This window comes from Nannobrachium achirus (genome assembly GCF_963921795.1).
Source record: "Nannobrachium achirus genome assembly, chromosome: 13".
NCBI lineage: Eukaryota > Metazoa > Chordata > Actinopteri > Myctophiformes > Myctophidae > Nannobrachium > Nannobrachium achirus.
In genome coordinates, this window is record NC_137833.1 from 12,368,182 (window position 1) to 12,382,729 (window position 14,548).

At 43.2% G+C, this 14,548-nt stretch overlaps 1 protein-coding gene across 1 annotated transcript in view; it reads left to right on the forward strand.

Annotated features, from left to right (window-relative positions):
• LOC308296680 (protocadherin-15-like) overlaps window positions 1–14,548 on the forward strand; it is a gene marked incomplete at both ends in the record, with an annotated part of 437,702 nt that overhangs the window by 94,807 nt on the left and 328,347 nt on the right. The window contains one exon of the mRNA XM_080740008.1: window positions 7,146–7,316. Coding sequence (XP_080596134.1) covers window positions 7,146–7,316 — 171 coding nt within the window. The remainder of the gene's footprint in view (window positions 1–7,145; window positions 7,317–14,548) is intronic.

Consider the following 14,548-nt stretch of genomic DNA (forward strand, 5'->3'; position numbering starts at 1 on the left):
CCAGTGAAGCAGTTCATGTATTGCTGGCTCAAGGGGAAGATGGATGTTGATATCAGTCAGAGAATGGGAGCAGAGAATGTGTTTGCTGTACCACACCTTAAGAGAGAGCTGAGCCAGAAGGCAAAAGCTCTCAGTCTACCGTTCAATCTTTGTTCCTTCCTACCCTCACCTATGGTCATGAAACGCGGGTCACGACCAAAAGAACAAGGCTGCGGATACAAGCGTCCGAAATGGGTTTTTCTCAGCATGCTCAGTGGCGTCAGTTCAGCAAAAGCTAGGCTAGGGTATTGAAAAGATGTGAGTCCTCATGGAAAAGAGGCATTACATTTTATATAACATGGTTCTATTGTGAAAATAGCAGATCTACATGCTCACAAGGCGTTGTGAACATGTAGATCGGCTATTTTCACAATGTCTGGAAAAAAAAAACGATTTTTGTCAGCTTTTTACACCGGTTTCTACGGTTTCTTGGGCTGAATATGGCAGCCTGGAACGGTTGTTCAAGTGCAGCTAAACTTGGCATTTTAGTAAACGCGCCACAATTAACAATAATGCATTGCACCTGTGCAGCTGACCTGCGGAACCTGCGAATATACCAATTTGTCAAGATGGGGAGAATACAAGTGTGGAGAATATAATTATAATACCTTGTTAAAGTGACCATTTTGTTACATTTTGCATTTGCAGTTATTTTACTGTAATTTAACAACATAATAACTAGTGCAGATAGATAAAGAGACATTCATGGATTTATATATAAAAGTAACTTTTTATTTTCCCCCCTGGACCCAGGGTATGGCAGCTGCATACCCCTGCCATACCCAATTGACGCCCCTGGGCAAAAGCTCTCAGTCTACCGTTCAATCTTTGTTCCTTCCTCCGACCCTCACCTATGGTCATGAAACGCGGGTCATGACCGAAAGAACAAGGCCGAGGATACAAGCGTCCGATATGGGTTTTTCTCAGCATGCTGGCTCCCATAACCCTTTAAGACCACCTGAGGTGTATTCTACCAAGTAGAGTAGCTCTCAAACCTTCAAGATTTTCCAAAAATGTTCAAAAATAGCACATGTACAAGCTTGCAGTTCATAAGTTTGGATATTTGCTATTTTTGAATATCCTACGCAAAATAATCTAAAATGACACATAATTATGCCTTTTTTTTTATCCCTCGATTTTTGTAACCCTTTTTTTCAATTGTCGATTGTCTAATGTAATCTTGGGCGCTACACTCCCTCTGCCAACCTGGGCAGACTAACGGACTGACCGCATGCTTCCTTCTATGCATGAGGAGTCCAAGCCGCTTCTTAACACCTGACAGGGGGTAGTTTCCCCGGTTGAATATAGCACGTGGAAGGAAGTGGAACACGTTATTCCTATAGGACTGACACAGAGATCTCCATACGGTATATGGTCATTAACTCATCTGCTGCCATTTAACAATACCTTTGTACTCTCATATGCCAAACTGTCTCCATAGACTTCCATGTAATTCATAGTGCACGGATCATGCACACCCATGCCTAGATAATGCACCACGTGTGTCCACATTGCTCACAGCTTTCAAACAAAAAAATCCGAATGGAAATCCGTTCAGGCATTCATGAGATAGCAGCCATTATGTTTTCCTAAAATGTAAACAAAGATGGCTGCCATGTTTGAAAGATGGGGTTGCTATGGGGGTTAAACATGCAATTTCGCGATCGCTATCATGCCTACTAAATGTTTTGGGGTCAAAAATTTTTTTTTGAAAAAAAAATGTTTTGATTTTTTTTTTCTTTTCCAAAAATTCTCGGGTTCCTCGGGCGTGGCAGGGTGGTACATCGCGAAATTCTCAGGTTCCTCGGGTTTGGCAGCATATGAGTTAATGTATTAGTGAATAGACTTTAGGGTGACCATACGTCCTCTTTTGCCCAGACATGTCCTCTTTTAGTGGGCTGTCTGGCCTGTCCGGGGGGGTTTTATAAATTCCTTCAAATGTCCGGGGTTTCGCGCATATCACAGTTAAAGCACGGGCATTTACAATGCACGTTCAATGGTTCGTTTGGAAACACACTGTGAGAGGCGGGTTTCCACCCTTATCCCCGGAACGTGTATTATTCATACTACTCTCTGCCTGCGCTGCGATCCCTCCCTCCCTCTGAGTCCCTCAGCCTGTCTCGCTTTCAGATCAGAGGCAGAGCAGCGCAGCTCGCGCTGCTCAAGCCAAACGAACGAACTGCAAACGCAATTAATGCTGTTTCACTGATGAAATGCACAAAAAGTGCCAGTGACCGCAGAGTGTTCTGTCAGCAAAGATGGTACTCTTCTGTGTCTATTTAGGCATTTACAAATAAAAGTTCTTCTGCTTCAAGCCCATATCAACACTGCAAAGTAGCCTACAAGACAGTCCTTGCGAGGTGAGAGCTCTTCTGCTAACTAAATTGACAGAATCAATCTTTTGTACAACCTTGTAAAGCAGAACGGTGGTTTGAATAATGGGCTACCTCTCTTTTATTTAGTTACAAAGCTGAACGTTAATACAGGAGTCAAAAGGCATACTTTATCAGTGGATCTCTCTAGCCTATTTAGATTTGTAAAGGGTCCAATTGGAACCCCCTCAAAAATGAATACATAACTAATAACATAATTGAGCTGTAAACTAGTAATATAAATTATTTTTTTTGAAAAAAAAAAAAAATAAAAAAAAAAATATATATATATATATATATATATATATATATATATATATATATATACATATACATACAGTATATGTCGGGTAGAGTGTCCTCTTTTTGGATTTTCAGAATGGTCACCCTAATAGACTTTCCCCATTGACTTGAATCGGGAAAATTCAAATGGTAAAACAGCAACTATACTTGCAGTTTCCAGTGTTTTCTGTGAGAAGAGAGAGAACAGAGGCAGAGTGAGAGCAAAGGAAAAGACGCCCTAATGCAGTGGTTCTCAAAGTGGATTCCAGGGACTCTGTGGGTTCCTTTTATGGGGGTCTAAATTGACCCATACAAGTCTGTAACTCTAACAGCATACTAATGGAACCAAATGGACCCTAACGGGTCCATTTGGTTCCATTTGTACACTCTCAGAGTTAAGGGGAAACCTTGAAATGTAACAGTTTGAGAAACACTGCCCTAATGAACCAAGTGTGTGTGTGTTGTTTGTTTCCGTTGTTTGTGTCACTCATTACATGTTTAACCTGTAGGTCTTGCTTTGGTCGGTGGACTAGCCATGCTTTTATTTCATGTGCACTACTGCATGGGTGGTGTGTGCATAAACTTAAGACAAATTAAATGCCGTCGTGCAGCGAAGTATAAATCAGGATTTATCTCGTCTGCCGATGGGCCACGATGACTGGTACTAAAACATGCGAGCACATCACCCCCAGTCCGAGCCTATCATTCATTGTCTCCTTGTCTGTTTTAGAATTCAATTGAAGATCGTGGCGATTGCTTTGAGGGCTCTCTTTGGTCATCAGGCCCCCATCTTATATCTCAGTTGTTATCCATTGGCACTCAGCTCCTATAGTCTCTCAGATCTGACAAAATCTACAAGATGACGGAGCCTTTGCAGTTGCTCCACGATTGTAGAACCAGTTGAGATCAGACGTTAGGCAGGGGTGTCACACCAAATGCTGGGCCCTGGGTACAAGGATTCACTGCGGGCCCCCCATGAATGTTCTTCATAGGGGGAGGGGGTTTAACCCATTTAGACTGGGAACACATTATTACACGTTATTTTGTGCTTTAACTATTGAGAAATAGTAGATGTACAAGCTTAAAGCGCGGCACAGAGTGCAGCGCTGCGAGCTTGTACGGTAGATCTGCTATTTTTGAAAAAATTGGTGTTTCTATGTCAGTGGTGCTCAAACTTTTTCATGTGAAGCACTCTGTGCCGCGATGTGAGCTTGAATATCTGCTATTTTTCAATAGCTAAAGTATAAAAAAATTAAGGCCCCCTAGTAACCCATGATAAGGCGTGTTGTGGGCCTGTAGGTTTGTTCAAAGCATGTTCTATGTTATCTGGGTTAGAAGAGGAAAGTTGCATAGTGCAGCTTTAAAGATCTGTGCGAATTATTCGATAGTACAACACAGACAAATCCTCCCCTGCTACAATACCTCTATTTTTAAATCTAGACTTAAATGTGCTTCATGAATCAACTCAATTACTTACTTCGAGGTTCAAGGTGTGATTTCACACAATTAAACACGGGACAAAGTGCAAGGCAGAACTGAATTACGCGGAACTAAATTACGTGGCATCTGGCTCGGGAACGCAATTAGAGAAATACTAATAACAAATGACAAAGCTAGATTCATAATATAATTATACATTATTATAATTAGAGACAATACAACGTTTTGGAGCCGTGTGCGTTTTTTTCCTAGAGCTATCCGTTTCCGTGTCGGGAGCGTTCACAAGGGGCTGCCCAAAATACTAGTAAATGTTTTAAAATAATAAATACACCCACAGCTCGGGGAATCTACAGCGGTTACCACGGTAACAAGAGCTCTAGAACTGCCGTGGAGGTCTTTGTCATCGTTTGAAAAGAGTCTGGCTTTTTGATAAGAACCAGATGTAACTCACAGTGAGTATAGTGTAAGCCAAGGGTTCCCAAAGTTTTCAGGCCGTGACCCTCCCCAAAATAACCTCCCTCCCTACCACTACAAGCACTTGGAATTGTAGGCATTACATTTAGTTTGACTCGGTTAAATATTGTGCCAAACTACAAGCGCACAAGCTTGTAGATAGGCTATTTTCTCACTGTTTGCCTCTTTCTTATCTAACATTTGTCAAATTTTATGGTATTAAAGAGGTCTTAATTAAAGTCCTTAAATTGCCACTTTAGAAATGTGCAGATACCCTATACACTTGTACTGTATGTTGGTTTGTTAACTGTTGAGCGAGAAAACAATATTGCTGCCCAATTGGTTTACATCAATGGCTCCTAGTTTGGAAGCCATTGGTGTAAGCCATAGCGGTATACAGGTGTATTATCCCACTTATCTCGCTGTCGCCATTTGTGAGTTTGTTTGTCAGACTTTGTTTATGTTATGTTTGGATGTGCCTATATGTGTATGTCAGTGGCGATGCGTGCCCCAAGGGACCGGACCTTCGGGGACGCACCCCCCCCCCCCCCCCCCCCACGCACATGCGCGCAAATTACATTCTTCTTTTTCTTTTACACAACTGGTTAACAATGGACAGCAGACTGTGTACAAGGCAAGCACGCTGGGTAGGCTAAACCTAATTAGCACTACACACATACTCCAAACCAAGACTTCCAAACCAATGCCAATATAAGGATTAAATAGATGTGCGCTGACAGACAGAGCCACACAAGACACAACCAGCGCAACCAATCGAAACGTCCATTTAACATAGCGCGCTTTACAAAGCAAAACGCACTGTCCACCATTATCATTATGTAACAACACACCAGTTATCAATGCAAAGAAAGACCACGTCAAGAAAGACCCACATTAAATAGACAAAAACAGGTACATAAAGTGGTTCCTGTGTAAATAAGCTGTAAGGTTTACTAGGATCTCCTTTTAGTTGACCAGTGATTTGTACTGTCATGAAACTGTACCTTTTCCAATTACAAACTGCACAGCGGCATATCCAGCAATATAAATTAATTCAGTTTCTCTCACCAATGAAGTTGTTCACTTGAAGAAAAGAAAAACATCCTCCTGTCCTTTTGGGTGAATTTCTCAATGATGGGATCATAAAGCTTATCATTCCTTTTAAGTTCTGTCCATCTTTTCATAAAACAGTCTTCTTGAAAAAGGCACTGATAATAAATCCATAACGTTCACTCCAGCTGCAGCCATGTCCCTTCTGTTTACTTTACACGTTTCACATGTTGTGCATAGTGAGTGTGAAGCATGCTTGTTGTTCCACTCCAAGTCCCGGAAAAGCCGTGTTGTGATTGGCCAGTAGTCACTTGACTCATTTTGATTGGTGGTTGAGCCGTGGGTCTTCCGTACACCCCTCGACAAATGAAGACGACGCCCATTGACAACAGCTCGAAATATGATTGGTTGGTCAAACTGACACTCCACACCAAGGCTTGTATACGCTTGTATGTGACTGAAATGGCCGAGGGACTTCTGGAATACTTGCGTCAGAGGCTATTCTGCCCAGTGACTCAGTAGAAAGAATCTCTGATTGGCTGTTATTTTCCCCAGCACAAAAACACTCCCAATGCACAGAACTCGGGGCAGAAACAACTACAATGAGTATGGCGAGCGAAACAGTGCAGTTTAACAGATTACCAACACAAACAATTTAATTAATAAAAAAAAAATAATAATAATAAAAGTAATTAAAAAAGTTATTATTAAAAATATTATTTTCTTTCTTCTGAGGATCCCTGGGGCTTCTCTGAATACCTTGAAGGTCCTGAAAATTCGCCACTGGTGTATGTGTAGCTATGCATCTTCATAGGTGTATTATGAAGAAATTGCTGATTTATTCTGTCTCAGTTTTTCCTGTATATGGCCTCATATTATTTGGTGAATTGTCTCTGTTTTCCTGGGGGGGAAGAAAAACAGATTAATCCAAAGGACTCTCTGGGTTCCATTAGGCCGGGGGTCTTACGAATCTGTAACTCTGACCGTGTACACATGGAACGTTGGGGTCCATTTTGTTCTGTGTGTACACCGTCAGAGTTAAGGGGAGACCTCAAACTGTAAAAGTTTGAGAAGCATAATTTCGTCACTGTTGGGCAGAAACCTTGCATCTCCAAGTTTCAAAATCGTATGTTCTTTCGTAAATGAAAGCCCTACTTCATCATACAAGAATGTCTTGTACGTCTAGTGTCTTGTACTTCATCATAGAAGAGTATCACAACGCCTCGCAACGCGAGGCGTTGTGTGCTTGTTCGATTCCGGGCTCCCCCACAGTTAGTGTCGATGAGTCCTTGAGCAAGACTCTGAGCCTTATAGTTGCTCCCAGTGAGCAGGTTGGTTCCTTGCATGGTTTCCTCCACCATCGGAGTATGAATGCGTGTGTGAATGGGTGAATGAAATGCCACAATATCTGTAAAGCGCCTTGGATAAAGGCGTTATATAAATGCACCATTTATCATCTACCATCCGACAATGAAAGGTGTGTGTGTTGTCCTCTCTCTGCGCCATCAGGACCGTGCTCCCTACACTGCCAACAGGCGGACGGCCACCACCACACTGACGGTGGACGTGCTGGACGGGGACGATCTGGGTCCCATGTTCCTGCCCTGCATCCTGGTCAACAACACCCGCGACTGCAACCCCATCACCTTCCGCGCCGCCATCCCCGAATTCACAGACCCGGTAAGTACAGTAAGACACGCACACCTTGGACCAGAACAAGGTCTTTGATTTTTTTTTTTTTTTTTGCTAAACATTTGCCTGTAGTGTGCATAGGTCTTGTTAGTTTAACTTGTGGTTGCAGTCTCTGCACGACAACCTGGGGGCGGCAAAGCTCAGGGGTAGAGAAACCGGTAGAGAAACCGTTATTAGAGCACAAAGGGTTCCCGAAGGGTTCCCAGTTCGAATCCGGGCTCCCCCTGAGTTAATGTCGAAGGGTCCTTGGGCAAGACTCTGAACCCCTAATTGCTCCCGGTGAGTAGGTTGGTGCCTTGCATGGTTTCCTCCGCCACCGGTGTATGAATGTGTGCGTGAATGGGTGAATGTAATGCACAATCTCTGTAAAGCGCTTTGGATAAAAGCGCTATATAAATGCACCATTTACCATTTACCATTTAACCTCACCCATGTCTAGAGAGCTTAAACTCTCACGATGCGTTGTGAGCTTGTAGAGCTGCTATTTTCGGCAGACGACACAGACGTGCAACAAAGTACAAATTAGCTATACAAGCTTTAAAGGGAAACTTGGTAACTTTAAGCCTTTATACATTATATTATAATATACTGTAAATCTCTCCGGAAATCCTGACCGGTTGATTATGACACACACGGCAGTTCATTGTGATATCACCGCAAATCTCGCTCACTCTCTCTCTTGCTCCCCCCCCCCCCCCCCTCTCTCTCTCTCTCCCTCTCTCAAAAGCCAGAGAGAGAGAGGTTATGTGAACATCCTTGTACCATCGTTACTTGCCAATTAAGTATTAAGGCAAGAGTGATTTGAGGGGCCCGTGATGATCTGTGCAGTAGTGAGTGAATCTAACAGGCTAGCTACTCTAGCTACAGACAGACGCTGTCGGCTTGAAAAAAAATCAAACCTCGGTTCGAAGTGGAGCGGTGAATCTGTGTGTGTGTGTGTGTGTGTGTGTGTGTGTGTGTGTGTGTGTGTGTGTGTGTGTGTGTGTGTGTGTGTGTGTGTGTGTGTGTGTGTGTGTGTGTGTGTGTGTGTGTGTGTGTGTGTGTGTGTGTGTGTGTGTGTGTGTGTGCGTGTGTGTGTTTGTGCCTGCACAACAGCGCCCCTCCTTTAACTTGTGTGGCCACTCAAGGTATTGCCAGGCTACAGACATACCCAGCCACATAGCCAGCCAGCCAGCCACAGACATACATGTCTATTGGGAGCGCTTTCACCGCTCCAAAAAGAGTTTGGATTACTTTGTTTGACAGGAAAGCGTTGGGATGGATAAATCACATCCAATATAAAGACCTGGTGTATTTGAAGAAATAATCCAGCATTTATTTTGAGGTGAGGGCATGTAGAAAGCATAGGTCTACGTTTTCAATCTCAATTGCTTGGCTGAAGATGGTTTGAACTTAAACTTTAAAGGGAGCTGGTCAGCTCCATTCAGACCAGCTCTGACTTGCTGAAGTGACAGCTTATTTGAAATGACCTACTTTTTCCTTGCAGAAAGACACATCCCCCTGTATTTTGGTTTTCTCTGAAGTTCAAAGGGGTTGTGCACTGAATTGATTGATTGGGCCATAAAAGTGTCAAACCTGTTATGTGCTCGTTAGTGCCATTTCCAATTAAAGCATCAGAGACAGCTACCTGGTTGATGCCTGTCAGAGAGGGGAGGGCGGAGTGTGTTTGTACACACACACACACACACACACACACACACACACACACACACACACACACACACACACACACACACACACCACACACACACACACACACACACACACACACACACACAGACTTGCCTAGTTTCCCTTTAATATCTGCAAGATTATTGTCACGTCAAGCGTATTGTCACCGTATTGTCACGGTCTATAGCCCATAGACCGAATCACCATGACATCACCACAACCAGAGCGTGACACTTCCAGTTGGTGCTATGGGTGGCACTTCACGCGATGCTGCGCTGGCGATGTGAAGTTGCCTTTAGTTTACAGTTTACAGTTTACAGTTTAGGCATTTAGCAGACGCTTTTAATCCAAAGCGACTTACAATAAGCAGATACAAAACATCACAAGATAATATGTCAGTACATCAACAGCAATATAACAAGTGCAAATGGATATTTAGCATGCAACAGATGTGGCCCCTGTAGGCATGCAAAGTGTGCTGCTATATTCTGTCTCAGCGGCAGAGAAGAAGCATTTTCTGCTCTGTTGGTTCAGCTATTAGAGCTGAAGTCAAAGGAGTTTTCAAAACTCCGCTGTAACTCTGGAGAATAGAGCAAGAACAAACTGATAGTTTTAAAGTGGTGGAGAGAGAGAGCAATTGAGTGCCTCAAGTATGGAGTCTGTTTGGAGGCCGACCGGAAAGTTGAATTCCCACCGCAGACTACATCAAACACACTTCCTGGTCTTTAGGACTACACACTAGAGAGAGAGAGAGAGAGAGAGAGAGAGAGAGAGAGAGAGAGAGAGAGAGAGTCTATGGACCCCATTTAATGGCATTTTTATCTCTGAGGCCCCAATCAGATTTAAGAAATGGACATTGAGAGGACGATTTCTCCTGGTTTTCACAAGAGAAATGGATGTTTTACGGTTAAATAAATATTTGGGGAGTTATTATGCTTACAATTAGGATACAAGTCAGCTTGGAGGTTATAGCATGAGGCATTTAGAGGCTAGTTTTAGGGCTTTGGAGTTATGCCTGATTTATGCTTTAGTTGCGCGCCAGGGTCGTGCACCACATCGCGAGACGCGATGTAATCTTGTACATCGGCTATTTTCGGATATGACAAAACACATTTTTCAATTGCATTTAGAAAATAACTCTCCAAAGTGTTGATGTCCTCAGCCTGTAAACCTTTCAGCTTTAAAAATATGAATAAGAAAACGAAACATGTTTGGCATTCATAAAATTGGATTTGTTGATGCCCTCGGAAGTACAGTATACAAACATGCTACACTACAGGGTTTCTCAAAGTGGGCCCCAGGGTTGCCTCAGAATACTTTGATAATATTTGGAATTCATCAATATCACTTCAGTTTAACCATTTACACCTCCTGTTTATGAAACTAAAGCAGGACAAACGAAAGGAAAAGCTGCAGTTGAAGAAGAAAGCAGAAAAGAAAGTGTTGCTTTGGGTGACTGACAAGGCACCGCCAAAAGAAGCCCCAAAGACATTAGAAAACTAACAGTAAAACAACCTGAGTTGCACTGTACTTGGTGAGATCTTTTTCAGCCTACAGTACACCAAGTCTCTTCATCAAAAATAGCAGATCTACAAGCTCACGGAACATTGTGAGCTTGTACTGTAGATCGTCTATTTTTGGTGAATGTTCCCCCCAGAATAGGGATGCTGGGGTTTAAGTGGTTTAACACATACAAATACATTTGTTTTTATTATTTTTTTATCGGTCCTTATAGCAATCATGACATACTGTATCTTAAGGGGAAAGATTTACATTATTTGACATAAACGTAAGGTTCTGTAAAGTAAGATAATATTAGCCTGATTTACACTGCAGCCAAATCCAGCCTGAATCAGATCTGTGTCACATCCAGAGTTCATATGACCATGTGACCATTTATACTAATCAGATTCCATTCTGGATGTGACATAGATCTGATTCAGGCTGGATTTGGCTGCAGTGTAAATCAGGCCTTAGGGGTGCCGTGGGTGAAAGAAGTTATTTACAGGGCTGCCCCGAGCCATTGAGGGGCCTTTTCCCACCGGCAAAGAACCAGTTCTGGTTCTTTCTCCCACCTATGGGATGAACCAGAGGTGAGCTTTTCCACCGAGAACTGAGTTGGTTCCGAACCGTAAAAGTTGGTTCGCCGCCGGTTCACAAGAACGAACCAAGGTTCCAAGAAAGTCACCATCCCATAGGCGGGAGAAAGAACCCGAACGGGTTCTGGTTCTTTCTCCCGCCTATGGGATGAACCAGAGATGTGCTTTTCCACAGAGAACCGGAGTTGGTTCCGAACCGTAAAAGTTGGTTCGGAACTGGAACCACAAAATCCTTGGTTTTTGTGGTTCCAGAGACAAATCCATGCCTCTGGTTCAATCTGGTGGAAACGCAAGCTGGTTCGCATGAACGAACCAAGGTTCCCAAGAAAGTTGAACCGGTACTGGTTCTGGAACCGGTTCTTTGCCGGTGGAAAAGGCCCCATAGAGAAGCACTGCTATACTGTATGCTTGTGGACGTGCCTTTGGTGAATGGAATCACTGTTGTTCATTCCCATTTTCTTCTCAGACTGGCCCCGTGTGATGTATAATTAATGATCAAAGGTTTCCAGACTGCTAAGTGTATGCAGGTCCTGGGAACTGTCGGGGCTCAAAGCACAGCTTTGTCATCAGTGTGAGACACCGCTGGCCTTTCTTGCTCTCACGTCTCTTTTTTCTCCTCTCTCTGTGAACTGTGGCTTTTATTCCCCTCCGAAGCTGGGCTGCAATTAACTCATACCTCGCGATCCCCGTAGAGCCCGTAGATTTCCCGCTGTACCGCGCTGCCATGCCCGTAGAGCCCGCATAGTTTAATTAGCTTTAATCATTATGAAAGGATTAAAAGTATTAGCGCAGATTTTCGCTGATTCTGGCTCTTTAGGCCCGCCCCCCTAACTGTATCCGGTCATTTCCGGTATGGACCGGATCCAGCTTTCCGTATCCAGTCTGAGCCTGGGCCATAGTCCCGCCTCCATTGGTTTACTGTGTAACAGAAGTGGAAGCTACTGGGCGATGGAACGCTCGTTTTTCAATCTGATTTTTGCGTTTGGAAACTTTGATCCAGTCTCTACACGCCTGGATTATGATCCCCGCACATATCGTGCGTTTTGTGCGCGAACGTGTCCACGTGTTACCATAGCGCACAGTTGGCTTTTTTCAATGCTTTTTCATGTAAACACTGGCTGATAAGCAGAGATACAGCGTGGCAACGGATATGTCTTTTTCAATGGGGTTTTTTGTATTCGAAAGCTTGTCACCGAGTCTACACGTCTACTAGATGAGTCGCGCACAGATTGTGCACGATGCGTGCGCGTGCCCACGTTAAAAGGTAAGGACAATTTGGCAGCTGCTTACTACAGCTATGTTTAAAATGGCAGCAAAATTGTTAAGACTGGGACATTTTTTTCGTACTTTTTTTTTTTTTTACCAAAGCCACATGCAAATCACAGTTGTCGGGCAGAAAACTCTTATCTCCATATTCTAACCTTTTTTAAGGTTTTATGATCAGTGGTTCTCAAACTTCTTTCATGTCGAGGACCCCCGAAATGGGTATTTTGCCGCGGACCCCCATCTCAAAATATGTTGCTCCAAGGACAACAACATAGAAGCAAAGATTTGAGTTACAAAAGTTCGCTTTAAAACAGTGTGCATCACTGCCTCTGCTACGCCTGTGGGTCTCAAAGGGTGGTCCAGGTACCCTCTTGGTTCCTTGAGGGGGTTCCAGGTGGCCCCAGTATGGTTGTGTAACTCTGAGAGAGTACATCATTTGACATTGCGATGCATTGTGAGCTTGTCGATCGTCTATTTTCAAATATCCAATGTCAACAGTAGTACAGCAGGGGTTCCCAAACTTTTTTGTCTCAGGGCACCCCATGAATACTTTTTTAATCAGAGGCACCCCTACATTATAATTTTCACTCCAGCACCTTATATTTATAGCATATCGTCGTTGTCGGGTGGAAACCTTGTATGTCCAAAACCGTTCGTTTTGTATTTATCATCTATAAAATGTACTAAACTAAACTAGTGAAAACAGCCGATCTACAAGCACACAACGCCTCGGCGTTGTGTGCTTGTAGATCGGCTGTTTTCACTAGTTTTGTGCGACGGTCTTGTATGATGAAGCAGGGCTTTGCTTTACCAAAAGACGTACACATTTGAAACTTGGAGATACGAGGTTTCTGCCCGACAGTGACGATATTTTAGTAATTATGTTTGCGAGGAAAACGTTGAGATAATAGACATTTTGGTTAAAACTGACTGAAAATAACTTTGTACTTCAAGTTTAAAATGATACTAAATATGTTTGTTTCCAGATAAATTCAAAATTTTATCAAATTATCTTCGCGGCACCCCTGGACTGCCGTCACGGCACCCCAGGGTGCCCCGTCACCCACTTTGAAAACCCCTGGTATACAGCATAGGTTTAAAGTGCTCATGTGGCCTATTATAATAGTCTCTTCTTTTGGGCTTGTTTTTCATAGACCTCGTTACTTGTTTCTCTCACAAAACCTGAAAACATTTGCCTTACAGCTGTCCTTGGCCCGTTCCGTGTGTGTTTTTGGCTGGTCTCTGTTTTGTGGTTTCCTCTTATATCCAGGCAGTGCGGTCGTTACACTTACATCATCGGCCCGCCGGGAAATTTGTCTCCACATAATTGACGAGTGTACTGTAATTAATCACAATGGCTCGACACGCATTATTAAGTTGATCCGTATTTGTTTTATTTCTTTTGCCCCAGGGGAGGAGGATTTTCTCGGGGGTCTTCCTGGATAATGACTGACTGTAGGAGGGCATTAAGCCTCAAAGACCTGAAACGTGCCCGAGTCGCGTTCGATTTTAACCACTTTAACCGTTATTTTATGCTTTAACCATTGAAAAATAGCAGATATACAAGCTCACAGCGCGGCACCGAGTGCCGCGCTGCGAGCTTGTAGATGTGCCATTTTGGAAAAATCGTGAAAATGTGTGCAAATCTTTGAATAATATGTATTTTCAAAGCGAACGTTTGTAACTCAAATTTTGCTTCTGGGTGGTCCCTGGAACTAGATATTTTGAGATGGGGGTCCGTGGCCAAATACATATCATTTTGGGGGTCCTTCACATGAAAAGGTTTGAGAACCACTGACACAGTAGTCTCTCAAGAACAGACTAACTGAGCTCCAGTTAAGTGAAAAGGACCTTTTCTTTGACGATGGCTAGCCAGATTGCTGACATAGAAACATAGGTTTTTCAAAAAAACCTTAGAAGGGTTCAAAAGACACTTATAGAATCGGGTCAAAATTCTAATTTTCACGATTTTTCAAAATAGCAGATCTACAAGCTCGCAGCGCGGCACTCGGTGCCGCGCTGTGAGCTTGTATATCTGCTATTTTTCAATAGTTAAAACATGAAATAATGATACACAATACAGTGTATCCGTTCTGAATGGCTTAAAGCTAATCATCATTGTGCAGAGCCAGTGGGATTTTGATTGAGCGCACCTCTACATTGTAAAAAGCGGAGAGGGGTGGT